The sequence below is a fragment of the Notechis scutatus genome, chromosome Z (assembly GCF_049901735.1).
Source record: "Notechis scutatus isolate UNSWTSFEM ecotype Mainland chromosome Z, rNotScu1.2, whole genome shotgun sequence".
Classification (NCBI taxonomy): domain Eukaryota; kingdom Metazoa; phylum Chordata; class Lepidosauria; order Squamata; family Elapidae; genus Notechis; species Notechis scutatus.
The window spans coordinates 101,108,318-101,128,748 of record NC_142025.1 but is presented as its reverse complement, the minus strand read 5'-3'; the positions used below and the strand labels follow the sequence as shown (position 1 = coordinate 101,128,748).

The window sequence follows — 20,431 nt, the reverse complement described above, 5'->3', positions numbered from 1 at the left end:
CTGGGATTTTTTCTACAGCCATATTCACAAAGCACTTGGTTGTTTATTTATGTACTTTTTTCATAGGCCTAAATAAATTGTGTTGGGCAGAGATTTTGGCTATGTTCATTTAACATGTTGGCAACTGTTTTGCACAACTTAAGTGTATTGTGGGACCCAGCAAATGGATTATTCATGTCCATCCAGATTAAAAGAACTGTATGAATATAAACAATTTTTGTGGACCTTTTGGGTGTTCAATCTTTTGGCTTGCCTAGGCCACATTGAACAAAGAGGAATTGTCTTGTGCCAAATATATAACATCGTTAATGTAAGGTCTGGCAGTACACTTAAGTGAAAAATGAACCAAAACAAAGACTTAAATGGAGGCTTGCAAATTAAACCAAACAGACTTTTATTCTTTGATCAAAGTTAAAGATCTGGGAAGAAGTTCCTAGCACATCACAAGAGACATGAGAGGAAAATTCTACAAAATACAGAAAGATGCCCTATCCTTTTTATATCTTTAAGATTCTTAGAAGTCGAGTAACTGCATTGTAAAACTCTCTAACTTAGATTTACATCTTTCCTGCAAAAGACAAATCTCTCTTGGCAATGTTTACCTTTCATGATCTCTTCTCCTATTGTCCATCTAATTGATCACAATTGACCACTTAAGGAGGCTATTAACAGCATACTTCAAAGTTGTGGATTCCTCCAAATGGAGGTATGTTACATTCCCAGAGAGATACATTACATTCCTAAGGGGTGATGCTCAGGTGAAATGTATCAATCCAGGAAAACAGATGGATTCTGATTGATTTAGATGGGACAATCATGTGTCTTAATAGGAGAGGGATGTAACTGATTGCAGGCATATGTTTATAATTGTTTTACAACAAGTGAAAGGTTAAGCAAATCTTTTTAACAACAGCAAGATAACAAATACCTATAGAGTAACTCTCTACTTAATGCTATATTTTACTATTTATTTATTATTACTATTCCCTTCATTCCTCCCTTTTTAAAAAAAGATAGAATTCTTTCTATTGAAGTGAATGAGGAAAGCTAAGGGCATTGATAAGAGGCAACAGAAAAAGATTCCTTCAATGGCTCCCAAAAGCTTTCAACCATGAAGGTCTAGCAGTCAGGGGGAAAAGTTCTGGAAAGGAATTTACAGTATCCAATTTACAGTATCCAATTTTTCATGCCAATTATTTTCAGATGTTTATACCACTGTCTGTAAGTTTCTAGACAGGTTTTAAGCAAGCACAAGCCCCAAAATTCTTCACAACCATGTTTTTTCTTTAAATTACAGGCTGTCCATTTTCAAGGGATGATTACTGTACCTGCCCTAACTCTTAGTCATTGTACAATCCAGGCTATTTAGTATTTTTTTTAAAATTACACACAATGAGCCTTCGGACTTCTACTCATGAGACCACCAGGGCAATATCTGGGCAACATCATTTGTGAGTTATAGTTAGGGCTTTGGGTTTGGAGATCTCTTTTCTGTTGTCTCTTCAAGTGAGGGAATTGCCTGAGTGGGATGCCCCTCCCCCATGGAATTAGCAGGAAGACATGACTGCTTGTGCCTTAGTGGCACAGAGCAAAAATCTAGGAGCAGATTTGTGTGGAGGTACTAGGAGAAACTTTGTCTAATTCTGAATGGTGTGTGTCTCTCTGTATATATGTGTGTATGTGTATGCAACTACTTTTCAATACAAACATGTTGGACACATTTCCCTCCCATCAGACCGAAGTCCAAAGTGTTCAAGACCAAGGTGTTCAAAATTTGCTGTGGCAACCACTCTCAAATACACAATCCTTACATGAGTACATTAAACTGGTTACAATATAAATGAGACAACAAAGAAAACATTAAAATGAATTTCCACCCTTCCCCCCATAATCTTTCCAGCTGTCTTTTGGGAATTGAAAAAGAGTCTTTTACTGGTCCATCAGCTTCACTTGGGATCTTCAGCTGGAATAACATAAGCCACCTCTCAGGCAGGAAAAATAAAAAAGTTGGTACTCCTACAATGAGAAAAATCATAAACAAAACCCATTCATACCACCATGACCACATCAGTTTTTGGTAATTTTTATTCTCAGCCAGTCTTCTCCAGGAAACACTTTCCACTCTTTTAAGTTCATCAACAGTAGTCCACCCTTTGTCTTTTGTTCAGACTGCTGTTTCAATGGTCAGCAAGATTTGGTAGGACTTGTCCCAGGCTTTTATCAGGACCCAATTACCAGGCTGGAACTTATGGACAGCAAATTCGAGAGGTAGGGTTTGAATTAAAAGTCCTTTGCTTCTGAAGTGAGATAAAGAAGAGTAGAGGCCAAGTATACAGTTCTTTACAGACATATCTTTAGTTTCACATTGTGGGATTTCCCCATTCTGTCCAAATGTGGTAATCCAAATATCATTTCAGAAGGTAAAATCTCCCTTTTTGGACAGGTTCAAATTCTGAGCCAAGCCAAGGGTAAACAGTTGGTCCATGGCATAGATGAATTTGCATTCCACAGAATGTGACATTCCCACTGAATTCCCACACTCCATGACCGATTGAAGCACTTTTGCAGAAAAATGAGTTGCTGTGTATAGAAACTATCCCATATATAGGTATTATCTGCTCCAGTATAATTTTGGCTCTCATGGCTGGATAAGCGTCAATCCATCCAGTCAAGTGATCCACTATCATCAATAAATAATTAAATTTCCTCAATTTAGCCATTTCCCCCAAGGGAATATCCATTAAATCAAGTCTAACCCTAGATTATAATATAAGTATCCCACACAATAATGTTCAAAATCCAACCCTTCCTATAAATCTCCTATCCTTGACAGGTAGGGTCTAGTATTTTAGAGAAAAATGCCACCAGCTGTATTTTTCCTTCCCACTTATGTTGAAAACCCTCAAAAGCCATTCCCTAATCTATGTAACACTAGGCTCTTCTTGTAGTTTAGTATACAAGTCTTCATTCAAAATAAGCGTAATTATCCATTCACAGTTACAACATCCATCCGATGCTCATCCCTGTAACAACTCTTAAAAGGACAATAACTTGTGTTGCTGACAAACAAATAAACAAACATGCCATAGGATGGAGCACCTTGACTCCTAAGTATTTAAAATCAGTGCGTCAGACTCAGGTTCCATTCAAATGGAAGCAAATTCTCATTAAGTTAAAAGCATTTACAAATGTAAGCAAAATATTTCAAAATCATTTCTCTTTAGATAGGTTTAATTAAACATGTTTAAACCTCAAAAATTTGCAGAAGAAGGAAAAAAAATCAAAATTGTATTCAGAAAAGAAAAATATATTTGCATAGCTTTCAATATGCAAGCCAAAAATAGTACAGACTGAAAAAGGCAGGAATCAGATGTAACCCTTTTAAGAAGAGATTGGATAACAATTTGTCTGAAAAGGTATAGGTTTCCTGCCTAAGCAGGCCAGCGGGTTGGACTAGAAGACCTCCAAGGTCCCTTCCAACTCTGTTATTCTAAAACTTCTTAAAGCCTTTACCCCACCTTTCTCAGACTGGCTCTGCAGAGAGAGAGAGAGAGAAGGGGGGATAGTTAAAATGAAAAGGGGGGGTAGTTCCCCCTCCCCTGCTTCTCTCTCCCTCCTCCAAGGTAAAAAGAAAAAAAAAACCCTGTGCAAAAGAAGGAGGGGGGTTTAAATTACACAGAATTCTCATCTCCCTTGTCCACTCAGCGTCTCTCTCTCCCCACCATCCCCAGCTTCAACTAATCACACACATTTCCCATACACACACACACACACACAAATTTGTTTCCGAAATCCTTCATGGGATCTTTCTCACTTCTCTTTCTTGCAAAATCTTGCAACTGTGGGGAGACACATACACATACCATTAAACATCACTCCAGACCTGTGGAGGTTTTGTCCCTTTAATTTTCCACTTTTTCTTTCCATGGCTAACCTGTAGCTCATTCTTGAAGCAGTGGGAAACTCAGCAGTTTCACTCATCCATCAATCATCCGCTGCCCTGCAGCCCCAGGCCCAAGCTGAAAAGTTCATCACAATCGATTCAATTTCATTCAGTTCTATGTGTTATCATTATGGATCCATATCCAAGAATTTTAACAGAGATCACATCAAATTGATCAAATCAAATAATCTGAGTCTTCCCATTTAGACAGGCTTCATTACTATTATTATTATTATTATTATTATTATTATTATTATTATTATTATTATTATTATTATTATTATTATTATTATCATCATCATCATCATCATCATCTGCTAAACCCCAGATGGGAAGAACAACAAATCTTTTTCTTTGTTTCTTTACTCATAGTTCTTTAAGAGTTTTCTGGCTCTTTTGAGAATGGTAATTTCTCAAAATCTCTATAACACTGCAGTATTTTTCTTAGTTCGCCATCAGTATGTAACTTTGTAATCCTCATTAAAAATAATCATGATGGTGTATTATAAATCAGCTAAAAATGTTTGTGGTTATCTTACTAAGTAGACTCACTCTGCTTACTTCAAGATCTGCCTTCTGGGATTGTACACAGAGGTGGCAGAAGTCAATGTTGAAAGAATATACTTCATAAAGCGGGGAGCAGGATGCAGTTCACTGATTCTAAGTCTTACAAGGAAGATGGAGTTACTGCAGAAGCACCGTAGTATTTCTGCACTATGTTGCCGTGACTGAAAAGGAGATCCGAAATGGGGGCTTCAGCAAAGCAAATGAGCGCAAAGCATTCACTTTAGGTAAAAGGTATTCCTTTTACATTCAGGTAAAAATCAGGTGAAATCTTAAAAGCCCTGAACATCTCCTCTTTGTTTAGGAAGTTGGGAGGTGAAAACACAAAGCATCAAATGAGGACAGGTCAGCCTTTACACTGTCACAAAAAAAAAATCCCACTGTTACTATTGCTTGGGATGAGAAGAGAGTCAATGTGAAGGAAAAGCAAGACTTGATGTAAGAAACACAGACATTCCAAAGTAGTGGTCTTATTCCCCCCCCCCCCCAAAAAAAAGCATTTAGCAGCTTACCCTTAATCTACATTTGAAGGGTGGTGTGGAGGAGAGGAGACAAGCACACAGAAGAGAAAAGAAGCAACAGAGGAAAATTAATGCAAGACTATTTTCTAGTGTTGGAAGTTGTGATTCACCCCTCTCTTAGGAAAAGAAAAGACATTTTAAAATATTAAAAAAGGGGCTGGAAAATTCCCCTAAAAGAAAGGAGAAGTGGAGGCTCAGGCAGGGATTCAGCCCCCACCCTTGTCAATAGAGCCATTAAAAGCTGAAGCCAATCTATTCTCCACAACAAAGGAAGATAAAATTACAGCAACATCCAAACACATGGGATACAGAGAAAAAAGCCTACAAATTAGCTAAACCCACTTCCCCTAGAAATCAAATAAAAAGAAACATCAAGATGAATTGTAAAATAATTTTTTATTTATGTGTTTATTTATTTCTTTAGTATCTGTTTTGTTTTTATGCTTAATAAAAACAAAAACAGATAGTAAAATAAATAAATAAATAAATAAATACATAAATAAAAAAGCAACTTACCAAAAGGGAGACAGGCAACTTCTTGTTACATTGATGTTATAGATTATCTGTTTCTGCTTAAATCAATATATAGCAACATCAATGTAACAAGAAGTTGCATGCGTACATAAATGGATGGATTAAATAAAAGTGTTTTACTTTTTTTAAAACATAAACAAAACAAACATAAACATAAACCATCTTCAGTTACATAGTGTGTTGGTTGGTACAAATCACTTGTGCACAATCTCTGCAGTCTTTCCCTTCTAATTTGCATTAATCCTTATTTCATAAACCCACTATATATATTTATATTATTTCTATTATTAATTACTTACTAGACTACTAATATTACATCATTTTATGCGAGCAAATCACCATTTTTGCTTACTCTACTTTATAATGTTCATTTCATCATCACTTCTCTATTCTATAACAATATATCCTTACTTTACCTTACCTCTGTAATTCTATTATATTTATATTATAAAGTATTATAAAATATTTCATAAATGAAAAAGCAAAGCTGAAACAAATATCAATAAGTACAGCAGTGTAACAGAAAAATTATTTAAATTTCTTTGTATTGATTTATTTCTAATTATGTTAATTATATCAACATGTTTATAATTATCAACCTTCTGTATTTAATTCATACATAGCAATGATCATTCTACGCCTAATTTCTACCTCTTATCTCTATCCATTTCTGCACATTGCAATTTTTAAATTTCATTTTCATGGAGATCTCTTCGTTTTTCTACTATTGTGCAAACAATTCTAGCCGCTGTTAACACGCATAACATTAAATATGTATTGTACTCCCTTTATGTGGGTACCAACAAAAATATTTCTGGTTTTAAAATTTAAATCTATATGTTGCTTTACCATTTTTGCTAACCTGGACACTATATCCTCTTGAATAGCTACTCTAGCAGTGCCCAATATTGAATTCATATATTCCAGTTTTTTAAACTGAGGAATAAATTTCAGAAAAAGAATTCAGTATTGCTCTGTGAATGTACCTATCAATTCCATTTGTAATCTAACTTCTTAGATGATTTTGTACTATTATCTTTTTTTGTACTATATATATCTGCATAAGGCTGTAAAAAGCTTCAGTATATTTTTAAGCTGCATTCTAAAAAGGCTAGGCGACCAAACATGGCTTCCCCTGGCTTCTCTCTCTCTGCTATAGAGAGAGCATTCCATTAGGGACTGTTGGTCCAGGTAAGTAGTCATGGCTAGGAAAGATTTTTGTGCCACTACTGGCACAAAATAACAAATTCCCTTGGTTTGTTAATAGTATTTCCATTTTAAGTGTTTCTTTTTCAATTAATGAATTGTAATTATGAAAATATCAGCCATTCTTTTATATACACAGTGCAACATCTTTTTTATAGACTGTCATTTTCAAATCCACTTTCCGTTCTGTCTCATTCTTGTCTGGTGAAACTTGTTTCTCTTCCATAACATCTGTTAAACACTAACTAGCTATAGTGTCAGGGACTCTTAAAAGTAACTGAATATTATTGATCACTGTTCCTTGCCTGCTTTCTTTACTTGCCACTGCCTTCACCAGTCAACTTACAACAACTATCGAATCCAAACCACTGTTGATTTTTTTGCAGCATATTGCCAAGATGAAAAGGCAAATGAGTTTGTCTGCTTTCTTCGGCAAGAAAACAAAAGGAGATCCAAAGGAGTCACAACCACAACCATTGGAGTCTGAGGAAAGCAGAGCCAGCACATCATCCACATCAGGACCAGAGGAAAGAGCCAGCACATCATCCATAGAAGAAAGTGGAGCCAGCACATCATCCAAAAACACGACCAGAGGAAGGAGCCAGCACATCATCAGATACTGGAAGAGCTGAATCAGACATTGAAGGGAACCTTCCTGACTGCTGGACACTGCAAGCAGTACAATAATTTTAGGGAAAAATATGATGGACTGGATGTTTCCCATAAAAAATTAGGTTGCAAGTATTGCAGAAGATTTGAAATAAGTGAAATAAGAAAAAAGTGTCCACGGAGCTAAGGAGTGGAAGAATTACCAAATTGAACCATCTGGAAGGAGTAAAGAAATCCAACAAGCTTCCTTCAGAAAGAAATTGAAGGAACATTTCTCATCTAAGGCTCACAACATCTGTACAGAGAAGTTGAAGCAATGTGAGCAGGATGTCATAGGCAAAGGACTGGAGAAGATGAGTGAGAAATATCTGAGTAGTACATGTAGAGTGTTTATTACAGTGTATAGTCTGACACAAACGTGCAGACCATTTTCATATATAGAAGATCTGATTGAGTTACAAAAAAGAAATGGTTTAGATTTGGGAACAGGGTTGTATTCACGTAGAACTGCAGTTGCAATAGTAGATTTCATTGCAAAAGATATCAGGAAACATTTATTTACCAAAATTATTAAGAAAACTCGCAAAATCTGTTTGATAATTTATTTATTTATTTTATTTATTTTATTTATTTATTTGATTTGCCAATTGTTTACAAGATAATAAGTATAAATGTATACATAGTTGTGAATACATGAAATGGTTACATATAAGAAAAATAAAAGAATAAGAGAAACAATAGGACAGGGACGGTAGGCACGTTGGTGCGCTTATGCACGCCCCCTACAGACCTCTTAGGAAAGGGGTGAGGTCAATAGTAGACAGTCTAAGGTTAAAGTTTTTGGGGTTTGGGGAAGAAACTACAGAGTCAGGTAGAGTATTCCAGACATTGACCACTCTATTGCTGAAGTCGTATTTCCTGCAATCAAGTTTGGTGCGGTTTACTTTGAGTTTGTATCTATTGTGTGCTCTTGTGTTGTTATGGTTGAAGCTGAAGTATTCATTGACAGGTAGGACATTGCAATGTATGATTTTGTATACCATGCTTAAGTCAGACCGAAGACGGCGTAATTCAAGGTTTTCTAGGTCTAGAATTTCAAGTCTGGTGGCATAAGGTATTCTACAACGAGTAGAAGAGTGGAGAACTCTTCTTGTGAAATATTTCTGGACTTTCTCAATTGTGCTAATATCAGATACGTAATGAGGGTTCCAGACTGATGAGCTGTATTCGAGTATTGGTCTAGCAAATGTTTTGTATGCTCTGGTTAGTAGTGTGATATTACCAGAGAAAAAGCTACGTAGGATTAGGTTAACAACTCTTAATGCCTTTTTGGCTATGTAGTTGCAGTGTGCTCTAGCACTTAGATCATTAGAGGTGAGTATTCCAATTGACGAAGCCTCAACAATATCTTCCAAACCAGTTCTTATACTGTACTTAAAAGTTGAAGGTCCAGCTTTCTCACCAACAATTTTCCTTTGAACTAGTAGAATTAGATAAACAAGATGCAGAGACGATATATTGTTTGGTTATAGAAAGTCTGAATAAAGTTGGGTTTAATAGAAACTATCTGGAGAAACATTTAATTGGATTTTGCTCTGATAGAGCCAGTGTTATGCTTGGGAGAAAATCTGGCGTAAGCACTAGGATAGCCAAAGAGTTTCCAAATATTATAATATGGCACTGTTTAAACTATCGTCTGCAACTTGTTTTAAATGATTCTATTAGGGATATAAAGCAAATCAATCATTTTCAAATTTTTATTGATACAATATATTCTATTTTCCATCAATCGAATAAGAACCTAATTGAACTTAACAAAATTTCCAAACAACTTGATATTGAAATTATAAAAATTGGTAGAGTTTTTGGACCAAGATGGGCTGCCTTTAGTTTAAGATCAACCCTAGCTGTGTGGCTGGCTTTATCCAGCGCTACATCAGTTTTTCTGTTCAAATAAAAAATACTCCGGTATGGCTGCCCGTCTTGAAAACTTATATTTTCTCACTGATTTGGCCTTGATGATTGATGTGCTAACTGAAATATCTCTCCTTTCTAGTGCATTGAAAGCGAGAAACATAGACATTATAAAGGCTGAAAAACTTGTGCTAAGGTCAATTAGATCATTTGAAATGCTTATAGAGGAAAAGGGTTCATATGAAAATAAGGTTAATGAATTGATTACTTCAGAAACTTTTAAAAATATAAATTTTATACAAAATCATGGATTTGTGGGACTTCCTCGTGAAAAACTTATACAAAGCATTGTAACTAATTTGAAGAAAAGATTGATGGATTGCGAACATTTAAAAACAGGCTGCCAATTTAAAGACATTGATCAATTAAAATTTCTAAATTATTTGGAGCCAGATTATTGGAACATTGAAGAAGTGGTGGTTCCATGGAGAGCAGCTGAAGGACAATTGGTTGCATTTGGTCAAATTTTCAATTATGAAATCAATATTAATGATTATTGTGATTTCATAGAAAATGTACTAAAAGATTCTAAAAATTATACAATTCCTTGCAGCGTTAAAAAAGGCTAAAGATATTATTAAAACTATTGCAGTCAGTTCAGCAGAAGCAGAAAGGGGCTTCTCACAGAAGAACATAATATGTTCAGAAAGCAGAAGTCACCTTACAGTTTCCAATATTACAAACCTCCTGACCCTCAGTCTAATTGGCTTACCTCTGCAAGAATGGGACCCTGTTCCTATAGTAAAGAAGTGGTTTAGGGCACATCATCACACAGCTGATGATGCTCTTGTTAAACACCAGAAAACTGTAACTCAGGACGATAATAGAAAAGCAATTTGGGAGTACTTTAAATAATTTTTGTTTTTTGTAAAGTTTTGTTATGTAATAGTTTTTGATTAATATTTTAAAAAGTTGTAACAATATAGTTTTGTGTGCCTTTTTATTATTTAAGCATTAAAAACATGACATAATAAAGTACCTTTTGTTTTGGTATATCTTTTTTAATACTTAGTCATTAGGGCAAAGAAGTGATGTTAAGTTGGCCCCGCCCAGCCCTCTGCAGACCTTCCCGTAGCTGTCCGTGCCTCGCCTTGCCCTCTTCAGGGTTCTCCAGGACTTGGAAACTGGCCAAAAGCACTGGCTAAGCAATTGGCCACTAAGAAAAGCACCTGGTCATTAAGTGTGGACCACTTAAATTTGGGTTTCCAGCCACATGGCCACGCCCACCCACCACATGACCATGTAGCCACACCCACCCCAGTCACATGACCATGTAGCCACGCCTAATCAACAAACCACTCCCACCCGTCACATAACCAACAAACCACACCCACAAATTAGGCCACGCCCACAGAACCGGTTGTTAAGAAATTTGAATCCCACCCCTGAGGTGGATCCCGGCAGCATCAGTGACGCTGGCTGCCATTCAGAGATAATACTGTCCCTTAAAGAGCTGGAAAATATCAGGGTGGGACAATATCTGGGAAAGGGTGTCCACGGTTAATCCAATTTTGGAGCAAAGACACGTGAGGTGGGTGCATATGTGTGCGTAGACACGAGTGCTTAAACCGCGCCTCTCCCCACCCCCCCCCACCCCCAACGCCAGTAAGGCGTGAAAAAGGCGACACGAGGAAGCGATTGGATTACATTGTCATGATTATTTTTTTTTAATAATTCATCGGCGAGGTAAATCCAAAAGCTGGCGTAGCCGAGGTTCCCTCCCCACCGCATCTCTTCCTTCCTCTTACAATTGGATTGATGGACTCATTTTCGCTTATTCGGTAAAGAGAAAGCAACGGGGGGTTGTGGGGGGGCGGAGAAAAAGAGAGGAAGAACGCGCCGCTGCCCTTTTTTTTTTTGCTTCCTTTCCTGCCATAGCAGAAAACGAGGGAGGTGCAAGAGTGTGATCACTTTAAGACCCAGAGGTTTCCCCCCTTCTTTCTCTTCATTTCCCCCCCTCTGCTCTCCCCCACTCCACTGTTTTTTTTTTTTTAAAGGAGCGACAGGCTGTGGCGTTTGCAGAAGGGTTTGGTCTCCGTCATCGCGCTGCAAAAGCGAGCGAGCGAAAGCGACAAGAAGGGAGAGGAAGAGGAGGAGGAGGAGGAAGAGGCTGGGGGGGAAGAAGGGGGAGGTGTAACACATCCGACGAGCCGGCTGCCATGGGCCTCAGCTAATCCAGACCCTTCGGAGGATCTGCCTTCCCGCTGCGGGTCAGAAGCTCCTTGGATTCGGTTCTCCTCGCCGCCCCCACCGCCGGTTGGTCACATTTTTCCTTCACACACAATGAACGGTGCCTGCTAGAGAAGAAGCAGCGTGCCGCGCCGCCTTGCCCCTTTCGGGTTCTCGCGATGTGATTCTATTGCGGCTGCTGGAGGTGAAGGAGGAAGAGGAGGCAGCGTGGCCGGGGGTGGGTGGGGGGGTGGAGGAAGCCTGAGGCTATGTGGTGTCAGCGACACCAGAAGATTTGGTGAACCATGATGAAGACTGAGTCCCATAATACTCCTGGCGGCAGTGGCACCAGCAGCAGTGGGGGCAGCACCACCGGTGGCAATGGGGCTGGAGGCAGCCTGAGGAGTGCTTCACCTCACCGGAACGCCTACGAAGCTGGCATCCAAGCTTTGAAAGCCTCCAAGGATGCCCTGGGCCAAGCTGACAGTGAGGAGGCCAAGAAAGCCAGGAACAAGAAGTATGGGTCCAATGTCCATCGGATCAAAAATATGTTCCTGCAAATGGGCACTGCGCCTCCACCAGGGGAGGGAGCAGTTGATCTGGCCAAGATGAAGGAGAAGCCAGTCCGGTTGTCCTTGCCCCGGGCCAGCAGTCTGAACGAGAATGTGGACCATAGCGCGTTGTTGAAACTGGGCACCAGCGTATCTGAGAGGGTGAGCCGGTTTGACTCCAAAACAGATAAGCCATTGTCCAAGCTCCAGGAGACACGGAAGATCTTCGAGAGGAGCCTGCAGGAGAAGGAGACCACCAACAAACTGCTTCTGAGGAAAGAGAGAGCTGGCTTCCAAGACCGGAAGTTGGATGTGGTGGTGAGATTCAATGGCAGCACAGAATCCCTGGACAAACTAGACACAGAGGCTGTGTCTCCCACTGTAAGCCAACTCAGTGCTGTCTTTGAAAAGGCTGACCTGAGGAATAATCTCCATAAAGCCCCTGGCAAAGTTGGGCCTCTCAACTCCAAAATTGTTAGCAAAAGGTCCAGGGTTTTCCTCCAGGCTCCAGAAGGAGGTGCCAAGGTGGAAACCAGGAATAGTGATGGGCCTGCACTCCAAGTGAGAGCAAGGTTGCCTGAGACTGACAAAGCCCAAAACAAGCTGGTTCCCACTGGGTCAGTAGCAGCAAAGCCAGGGGATAAGGATTCCAACATGGGGCTACGTCCTCAGAAGGTCCAAGAAGTGCGCAAGATCAAGCCTGTGGAAGTGGAAGAGAGTGGGGACTCTGAACAAGAGTTTGAGGCAGCTGAGGTGGCAGTGGCGGCAGCAGCAGTGGCAGATGAGATCAGCAAGGTCTCTAAGGGATCTGACCCTCTCAGGGCAGAGGTGATTCAAGCTGAGGTCACAGTGCATGCGGCCTTGGAAAATGGCCAGCTGGGTGGTGAAAGATACTTAGAAACTCCAGGCCCATTGGCAGACACTTATTGTGAGGAAGTGACCAAGGCTGAAGGACCAGAGGAGAATGACCTGGGTGATGAGTCTAAGAAGGAGGACTTCTCTGAGGCTGACCTGGTGGACATTAGTGCCTACAGTGGACTGGGGGAGGATTCAGGAGGGAGTGGGCTGGATGAAGATGAAGATGGTGATGGACTGTATGCACCGGAATCTAGCTGTGTCGAGATCTCTGGGCTGTCAGAAGAGGATGAGGCTGTTCCTAATCGCAAGATCCACTTCAGCACAGCCCCAATACAGGTAGGCCTTTGAATCTAGTATTTATTGTGACTGTAAAACACACCTGGATTCTGGTGCTGGTCCTTGGACATGGTTGTTATTAACAACATGAAAACTCCAAGGATCTGCTTTGGGGCCTAGTTTTCACAAAATAGCAATGGAGACTAAAAACCCATGTTCTGACTATAGTAAACATATTTGAGATCTCTAAGTGAGAATAATTGGGAAGTCTCCTTTTTCATATAGAATTGCTGTTCCTTTATTAAATACAATTTTCTGGATGAAAGGAAGTAGCCTATCCAGAAGACATTTTAAAACCACAGATTCTCTTTGGTACACTTCTCTAGATGGGGAAGTTTGTGCAAGGGAGATTTTGCAGGGAGATCCTTCAGATGTGCAAATCTCCACCTTGCATCTGAAATAGCTTCCAAGTTACAGGTTTACATCTTAATTTTGGGAAAGCCTACATCTCTTAGGCAAAGAGGACCTTTTCATCAGATCCTCACAAATGCCTATTCTTGTAAGGCCTTGATTTGCAATGCTTAAAACAAATGTCCCCTTAATTCATTAAAACCTATTAGGAAAGCATTTATATTGGCTTTTGTTTGTGCATTTAAATATTGAAGAGAGAATGTAGCAAAACTTTATATCCTAGAGGTAATGAAACAGGGATACTTTTGATAGGATTAGCCTTTCACTTGAGTTAAGAATTGAATTAGTGAATTGCCTTTGCAGGTTATATATCAACAAAGATGATTTTAGAAAAATATACCAATGTCATGATTGAAAGTGCCATCATGGATCTCACCAATGTTTTTCCCCCTCTGTTTTATGTGCAAAAGCCAGGAATAGGAGAAGCAGGGAAGGGATGGTGACTTCAAACAGCATTTTCTTGTTTGACAATCCAACAGACTTAGAGATGCTGAAGAGACTTGATTTTACAAAGGAGAATGGGAATACACGCACTGTTTTTCATTTTCTTTTTTGAAAAGCATGGCTTTTATGAAACACTAAATTAGGGAAGGTATATAAATGGACCCTTTTGCAGCAGGCTGCTGCTAGTAAGAATAACACATTTGATGTGAAATCTCAGTTTCTCACATTTCATCAACCTAGTTGGGGCTATGCATCTCTCTCCCCCTCCCCCTTGTGTGTGTGTGTAGTGGTGGGATTAGTCACTGACACAAATAAAGGAACATACACCATTGCAATCTGTTCCCCCCTCACTTCCCCTTTGGACTCTTTGATTAGCTACGTTCCCACCACCCCATATCAAACAAATCAGAAGAATAAAAGGCATCACAGGCATAATTTCCCAGACACTAAGACCCATTTTGCCAAGGTAGATCAGAGATGGGTGGGCTTTTGCTTTTCCACAGGAAAAGGCAATTGAATTGAGAGAGAAATGGACTCCCATCCAGACAAAAAATATTACATGCAGGGATATAACTTTTGATGGAATCTAAGTGAGATTGCTCAGGTTTATATACAGCAGGAGGCCATAATAAGGTTTGTTTGGTTTCAGCTCAGTATGATGAACTGAGTGACTGTAAATCATGATTCAATTTTATTATGGTAGGATTTATACAAGACGGTGTACTCACCATGTTAATCCTTAAATCCAGGTTAATGCAGTATAAATGTATACAGCATGTAGTGCCCAAATAAACTATGCTGGCTTATTATGGATTGTCTTAACTCATATAATATTCTAAGATAATGTTTGGGTTCCCAAAACATGCTGAAATACCAGTTATCCAACATCATATTGGCCTAGTTTAGCATATTATGTGAATCCTGCCCATTTAATAAATTTAGTAACTAACAAATCAAAATGTGATTTATTAATTATGTGAAATTATGTGAACTAGAGTACTGTGTCATCATTATTAAAACATGCCATAGGTTAGCACAATCTGAACAATGTATAGATAAGCATAGAAAAGAATTTGGGAGTTGTGAGTTAAGTTTCTGCAAGTTAGAAATGGGCATGGATAAGTACTTCACTGCCAAAGGTAACTTGGCTCCTGTCAGTATAAGCTTAGATGCACCCTGAAAAAGTCAAATACCTCTTAATTAGAGGTGGCATAAATACTGGAACTTTGGGAGACAGTCTAATTGTTGTGTATTGTTTGGTGAATGTCATTGAAGAAGGGACATATCTGATAGGCAAGCTTTTGTGAACAATAAATCCATTCAAGTTCCAGGGAATTCAGAACAACAAAAATGGATTCCATATATGAACTTATTCGTCAGGAAGGTTGAACAGTTGTAGTTCAACAGGTTTGGACAATAAAAGCTACTGTGATCTTTAGTTTCAGAATACACCTTTCTTGGTACCCATTCACAGCTCCAATAACTTACATTAAATTACATCTAATTTTTAAAGTAAGATTTTTTTCAATGGAAAGTTGGCATACTCCAAAGCAAAGAAAGTATCCTTATCCATCATCAGTATTAATTTCAAAAATATATGTATACCTTATTTCTTAGGAAGTAAAAGTATGGATTGGATGTAATTCATTACTTAAGAGTAGAGATATTTCTCCTTGTACACATAAATGAATCAGGTGAGAGCATTTTGCCTGAGGTGGGTAGAGAGCGATGGTAAGTAACATGCTTGTAAATCAGTGCTTTATAACTGGTTATGTTCTTCCATTATAGCCATTTTGTGACTGGACAAGTGTTCCTAACAGCATAAAACTTTTAGGGACCTGTGCTGTAAAAAACTGATGACTGCCATCACCAGGTTGCCTGATGATGTCTGTCCTTTCTGTAGTGACTCTGGAAGCTTGTGAAGTTAAGTATGTGAGATATTGGAGGTTGAAAGAATTTTACCAAATTATATTAAGAGATCCTATATTAGAAGTTATATTTGTTTTGTTTTGTGCTATCACAAGTTTGCAAAATACTACTAGTTCGTAAAAAATATTAAACGGAGATATGATAGTTGTCTATAAATATTTGAAAGACATTCACATCCATTTGGAAATGGCCCAATTCAATGTTGAAACTGAGAATAGACTAGAGATCAACAGACCGAAATTAAAGAGTTCAGACTGAGTATTAAGAAGAATTTCTTACTGATTAAAGCTGTTAAAGCAATGAAACATGATGAATAATGATGGTCTCCCATCATTGCCCATTGGAGGTTCTTAATCTGGAACTAGATGGCCACCAATTTACCATGTTTCTCATAAAATAAGGCTGGGCCTTATTTATTTTTTTTGACCCCCGAAAAAACGGCTAGGCTGTCTTTTCGAGGGGTGACTTAATTTTCCCCCCACTCGCACCCTCACCTAGAGTGCCCCACATGCAGACTCTCCTCGCCACTGGGCCGCTTCTATTGGCTGTTAGGAGTGCCCTGCGGGCAGCTACACCTCATCACCAGGCTGCTTTTATTGGCCATTAGGATCGTCCTGTGGCAGACTCGCCTCGCCACCAGCCGCTCCTAACGGCTGTTAGGAGCGGCTGGTGGTGAGGTGAGTCTGCCCGCGAGGCACTCCTAACGGCCATTAGGAGAGTGGCTGGTGCGAGGAGTGTCTGCCCATGGGACGATCCTAACAGCTGTTAGGAGCGGCTGGTGGTGATGCAAGTCTGCCCGCGGGATGATCCAAACAGCTGATAGAAGCGGCTGGTGGCAAGACATGTCTGCCCGCGGGACGATCCTAACGGCCATTAGGAGCAGATGGTGGCGATACGAGTCTGCCTGTGGGACACTCCTAATGGCCAATAGAAGTGGCTGGTGATGACGTGAGTCTGCCCACGGGGTGCTCTAGCCGAGGCTGCCCACGGGATGCTCCTAATGGCAAGTTTCCACCACCCCCACCCTTCCCCCCGTCCTTCCCCCCATTTCTCTTCACCTTGTGTTGTTCAAGCGATGTGAGAAATGGCAGGGAACACATGCTTTAAATAGGCCCAAATTTTGGGAGCAGGGCTTAATTTCACCACATGCATATAAAACAGTGCTGGGCTTTCTTATTGGGGGGGCTTATTGTTGGAGAAACATGGCAGTAGACTTCAACTCTTATATCCCATAGTTCTGAGAACATTTCTCTTGGGTGAGACCATTTTGGATTGTCAAATATGCTGGTACTTGATCCATTCTTGCTGTATACATGTAGGTTGGTCTGTCTGTGGATGGCTTTTGCTACACGGAGAAGTCTATCTCAGAAATAAAGTATGTGATCCCAAATGCTTAGAATGCTGGTATACTCTTTGTTCTGTTCTGTGCTCATCCAGACACTTGATGATGTTAGAATGTTTCTGCCACACAGCTAAATGTGAATATAAGGAGGAGGCAGTGATTTGAGGACAAGGTTAGCAATTGTCCTACCTTTCACATATTCAGTCAGTGTGTATCCTGCCTTTCTGTTTGTTTCAGTAACATTGGGGAGGGTGATGCAACCATCTCAACTGGCAGATTGTTGTTGGTGGCAGCAAGGTATCAGAGCAGAAAGCAGTGTTCCTTTAGGTATATTGGAAAACATTGTTCCATCCCACCCTTTCTTTTCATTCTGGGTAAAGCGGTCAGGGGTACTTGCCAATCTCTATTACATATGACCCAAATCCCATGAAACTGAATCGTAATATGTGAAATCAAAGGCTGGCCCTATAATAAAAGTGGCAGCCTTTCATGCTCCATTTGCCAGCTACTGTCTAACATTTAGCATCAATTCTAGGTTACAAGGACAGACCCTAGGGGAAGAGGACTCACTGACTATTGCTCCCTTTCACCTTTCCCTCACTTTCCATTTACTTTAGATCAGAAGTCAGCATATAGTGCACATAAAGAACTATGTAATCTCACCCAAGATACAACTTAGCTCGGGCAATCTCCATGGGGTAGAAGCCCCAAATTTAGAGTGCAATTCAAGACTATAAAAAAATGCCGTTGATTCAGACCAAGTCATGCATAGCACCTTGTTTACAATAGTGACTGTCTAGAGGCTGCTACAAAATAGAGCATAGAGGTAATACAAGCCCTTGACTTACAGCCATTCATTTAGCAGCCATTTGAAGTTACAATGGCACTGAAAAAAAGTGGCTTACGGATCAGTCCTCACATTTATTACCTTTGCAGCATTCTCATAGTCATGTGATCAAAATTTGGGTACTTGGCAACCAGCATGCATTTATGATGTTGTAGCAACCCTGGGGTTTGTGATTGCCATTTGTGACTTCTCAACCGGCTTCCAATAAGCCAGGTCAATGGGGAAGCCAGATTTGCTTAATGGCCAAATGATTCATTTAGCAGCTGCAGTGATTCTCTTAACAATGGTGCCAAAAGGGTCATAAAATTGGGCATGACTCACTTAGCCCAGAAACTCTAGTCCCACTTACGGTCATTGACGAAGTATTATTTGTACTGTTATGTGGCTCCAACCATCCAAATGTATAAATCGACATTGCTGCTGCATATGATGATTCTAGTTACAAATATCTTACATGCCTTTTAAAGCCATCTACGATGCTGCCCATCCTTATGTCATTTTTGGCATTGAATTCTACGAATATATCAACCCAAAAGGGGAGACAATCCTAGGTATGTGGGAGACTTAAAGATATTGTTTATTATAATTAGGGGAAAGACTAGAGCTGGCAGAGAGAAACTTTTAACTGGCAGTCTGCTAGATTTCTAGAATACAACTGCACAATTATACATGGACTCTGTACTGGGCATATGTGGCTTGATTCAAATGCTGCAGTCCAAATGCTACAAACTTCATTGATATTGTGATCACCAGCAATCCTGAACTAATAATAATTTTAAAAAGATTACCATGCCATAACCTATCTGTAAATCATGGACAAATTCTGTTACTCTCACAGGTATCAACAAGGAATGAAAGGATGTATTTCCAGGAAATGCAATTCTGGCATGAACCAAACAAATTCCCACTCAGTGGGCGGGGGAATGTGGATAGTGCATTATGAATGGAGGGAATATTATCAACTATCATCAAACAAAGTAGGAGTTTATTCAGTATATAAACCAAGTTAGAATTTGAAAGGAGTAGCTCTTCCTATTCATTTTTATTAACTTTATATCCATCTTTCTTCAGGAGTTCAAAGTGGTGTACATAATAGTATTTATTTTTTCTTCACAACTGGCCTATGGGATAGGTGTGGCAAAGAGAATTTATACAACATGCTTATCAATTTAGCTATTCAGACTTAATCCAATTGACTACAGTTGTACAATATGCTGAGTTGAGCCACACAACAAAGACCATATTATGTAGGTGCACTACTAGGTCTTAATGAACCTAGTTAATCATGAATGTAGCTAATGGATGGCCTAAAGCTGAGGATGGATTTGAACTGATATCTTTCTTCTCCTAATGCAACATCTTGTCCATTAAAGATGGGATTACTTAATCCTTTTATATCAGTGCCCCACTGCTGTTAGAATTGGTTTATAAATTAAAATGATGTAAAGGCCTATTAAAATAATAGCCTAGCATTAATTCCATACCAAAAGAGAATCTTGCTGTTTGCTATGCAGGGAGTCCTTGACTTACGACCACTCATTTAGTGACTAGAGTTACAGTGGCACTAAAAAAAGAATTTAGGATTTATTTTTCACATTTACGGTCATTTGCAGCATCCCCATGGGCATGTGATAAAAATTCGGGCACCTGGCAATTGGCATGAATTTATGATGGGTTTCAATGTCCCATGGCCATGTGATCACCTTTTGCGACCTTCTGACAAGCAAAATCAATTCACTTAACAATCGTGTTATGAAATTAATAACTGCAGCAATTCACTTAACAACTGTGGCAAGAAAGGTCATAAAATAGAGAAGAACCGTCTTGCTTAATAATGGAAGTTTTGGGCTCCACTATGGTCATAGGTCGAGGGCTACCATATCTGAGAGTAAATTAAAATGAAAAACAAAGCAAATACATTTTATGACACATTTGACAGAAAAATATTGCAGCTAGGATGCTGGTATACATGTAGCATTGTAATCAACCTAGTGATCATTTGGGCTGTGCTAAATACATGGATTTTCATTTCTGATTAAAATTTGGGCTGAAGTGTAACAAGAAGCTGAAATAATTCCTCCAAGAAGTAATACTTGGTCTTAAAAAAAAGAGGTAAAGAAGACAGTGATTTGATGCATAAATGTAATGGATGCACAATGTACAGAAATTATAAGGAGATAATACTTCTAGACC

General features: G+C 39.3%; 2 protein-coding genes across 6 annotated transcripts in view; both read left to right on the top strand.

Annotated features, from left to right (window-relative positions):
- The window catches only part of LOC148129029 (E3 SUMO-protein ligase KIAA1586-like), a 44,813-nt gene extending 34,504 nt beyond the window's left edge, over positions 1-10,309 (top strand). Inside the window, 7 exon segments of the mRNA XM_087947342.1 lie at positions 7,321-7,443; positions 7,445-7,540; positions 7,542-7,968; positions 8,862-9,298; positions 9,300-9,908; positions 9,910-10,158; positions 10,304-10,309. Of these exon segments, the coding sequence (XP_087803468.1) occupies positions 7,321-7,443; positions 7,445-7,540; positions 7,542-7,968; positions 8,862-9,298; positions 9,300-9,908; positions 9,910-10,158; positions 10,304-10,309 (1,947 nt within the window).
- Positions 10,310-10,775: 466 nt separating this feature from the next.
- PPP1R9B (protein phosphatase 1 regulatory subunit 9B) overlaps positions 10,776-20,431 on the top strand; it is a 96,173-nt gene continuing 86,517 nt past the window's right edge. For 3 of the 5 annotated variants that reach the window (XR_015746126.1, XM_026669686.2, XM_026669685.2), the window contains exon 1: positions 10,949-13,265. Coding sequence is in view for 4 of the 5 variants with exons in the window: in XM_026669686.2 (XP_026525471.1) it covers positions 11,826-13,265 (1,440 nt within the window). In the remaining variant the exon portion in view is untranslated. Of the gene's footprint in view, positions 10,883-10,947; positions 13,266-20,431 lie in introns of those variants that run through there. The other 2 variants (XM_087948332.1, XM_087948333.1) reach the window with 2 other exon arrangements.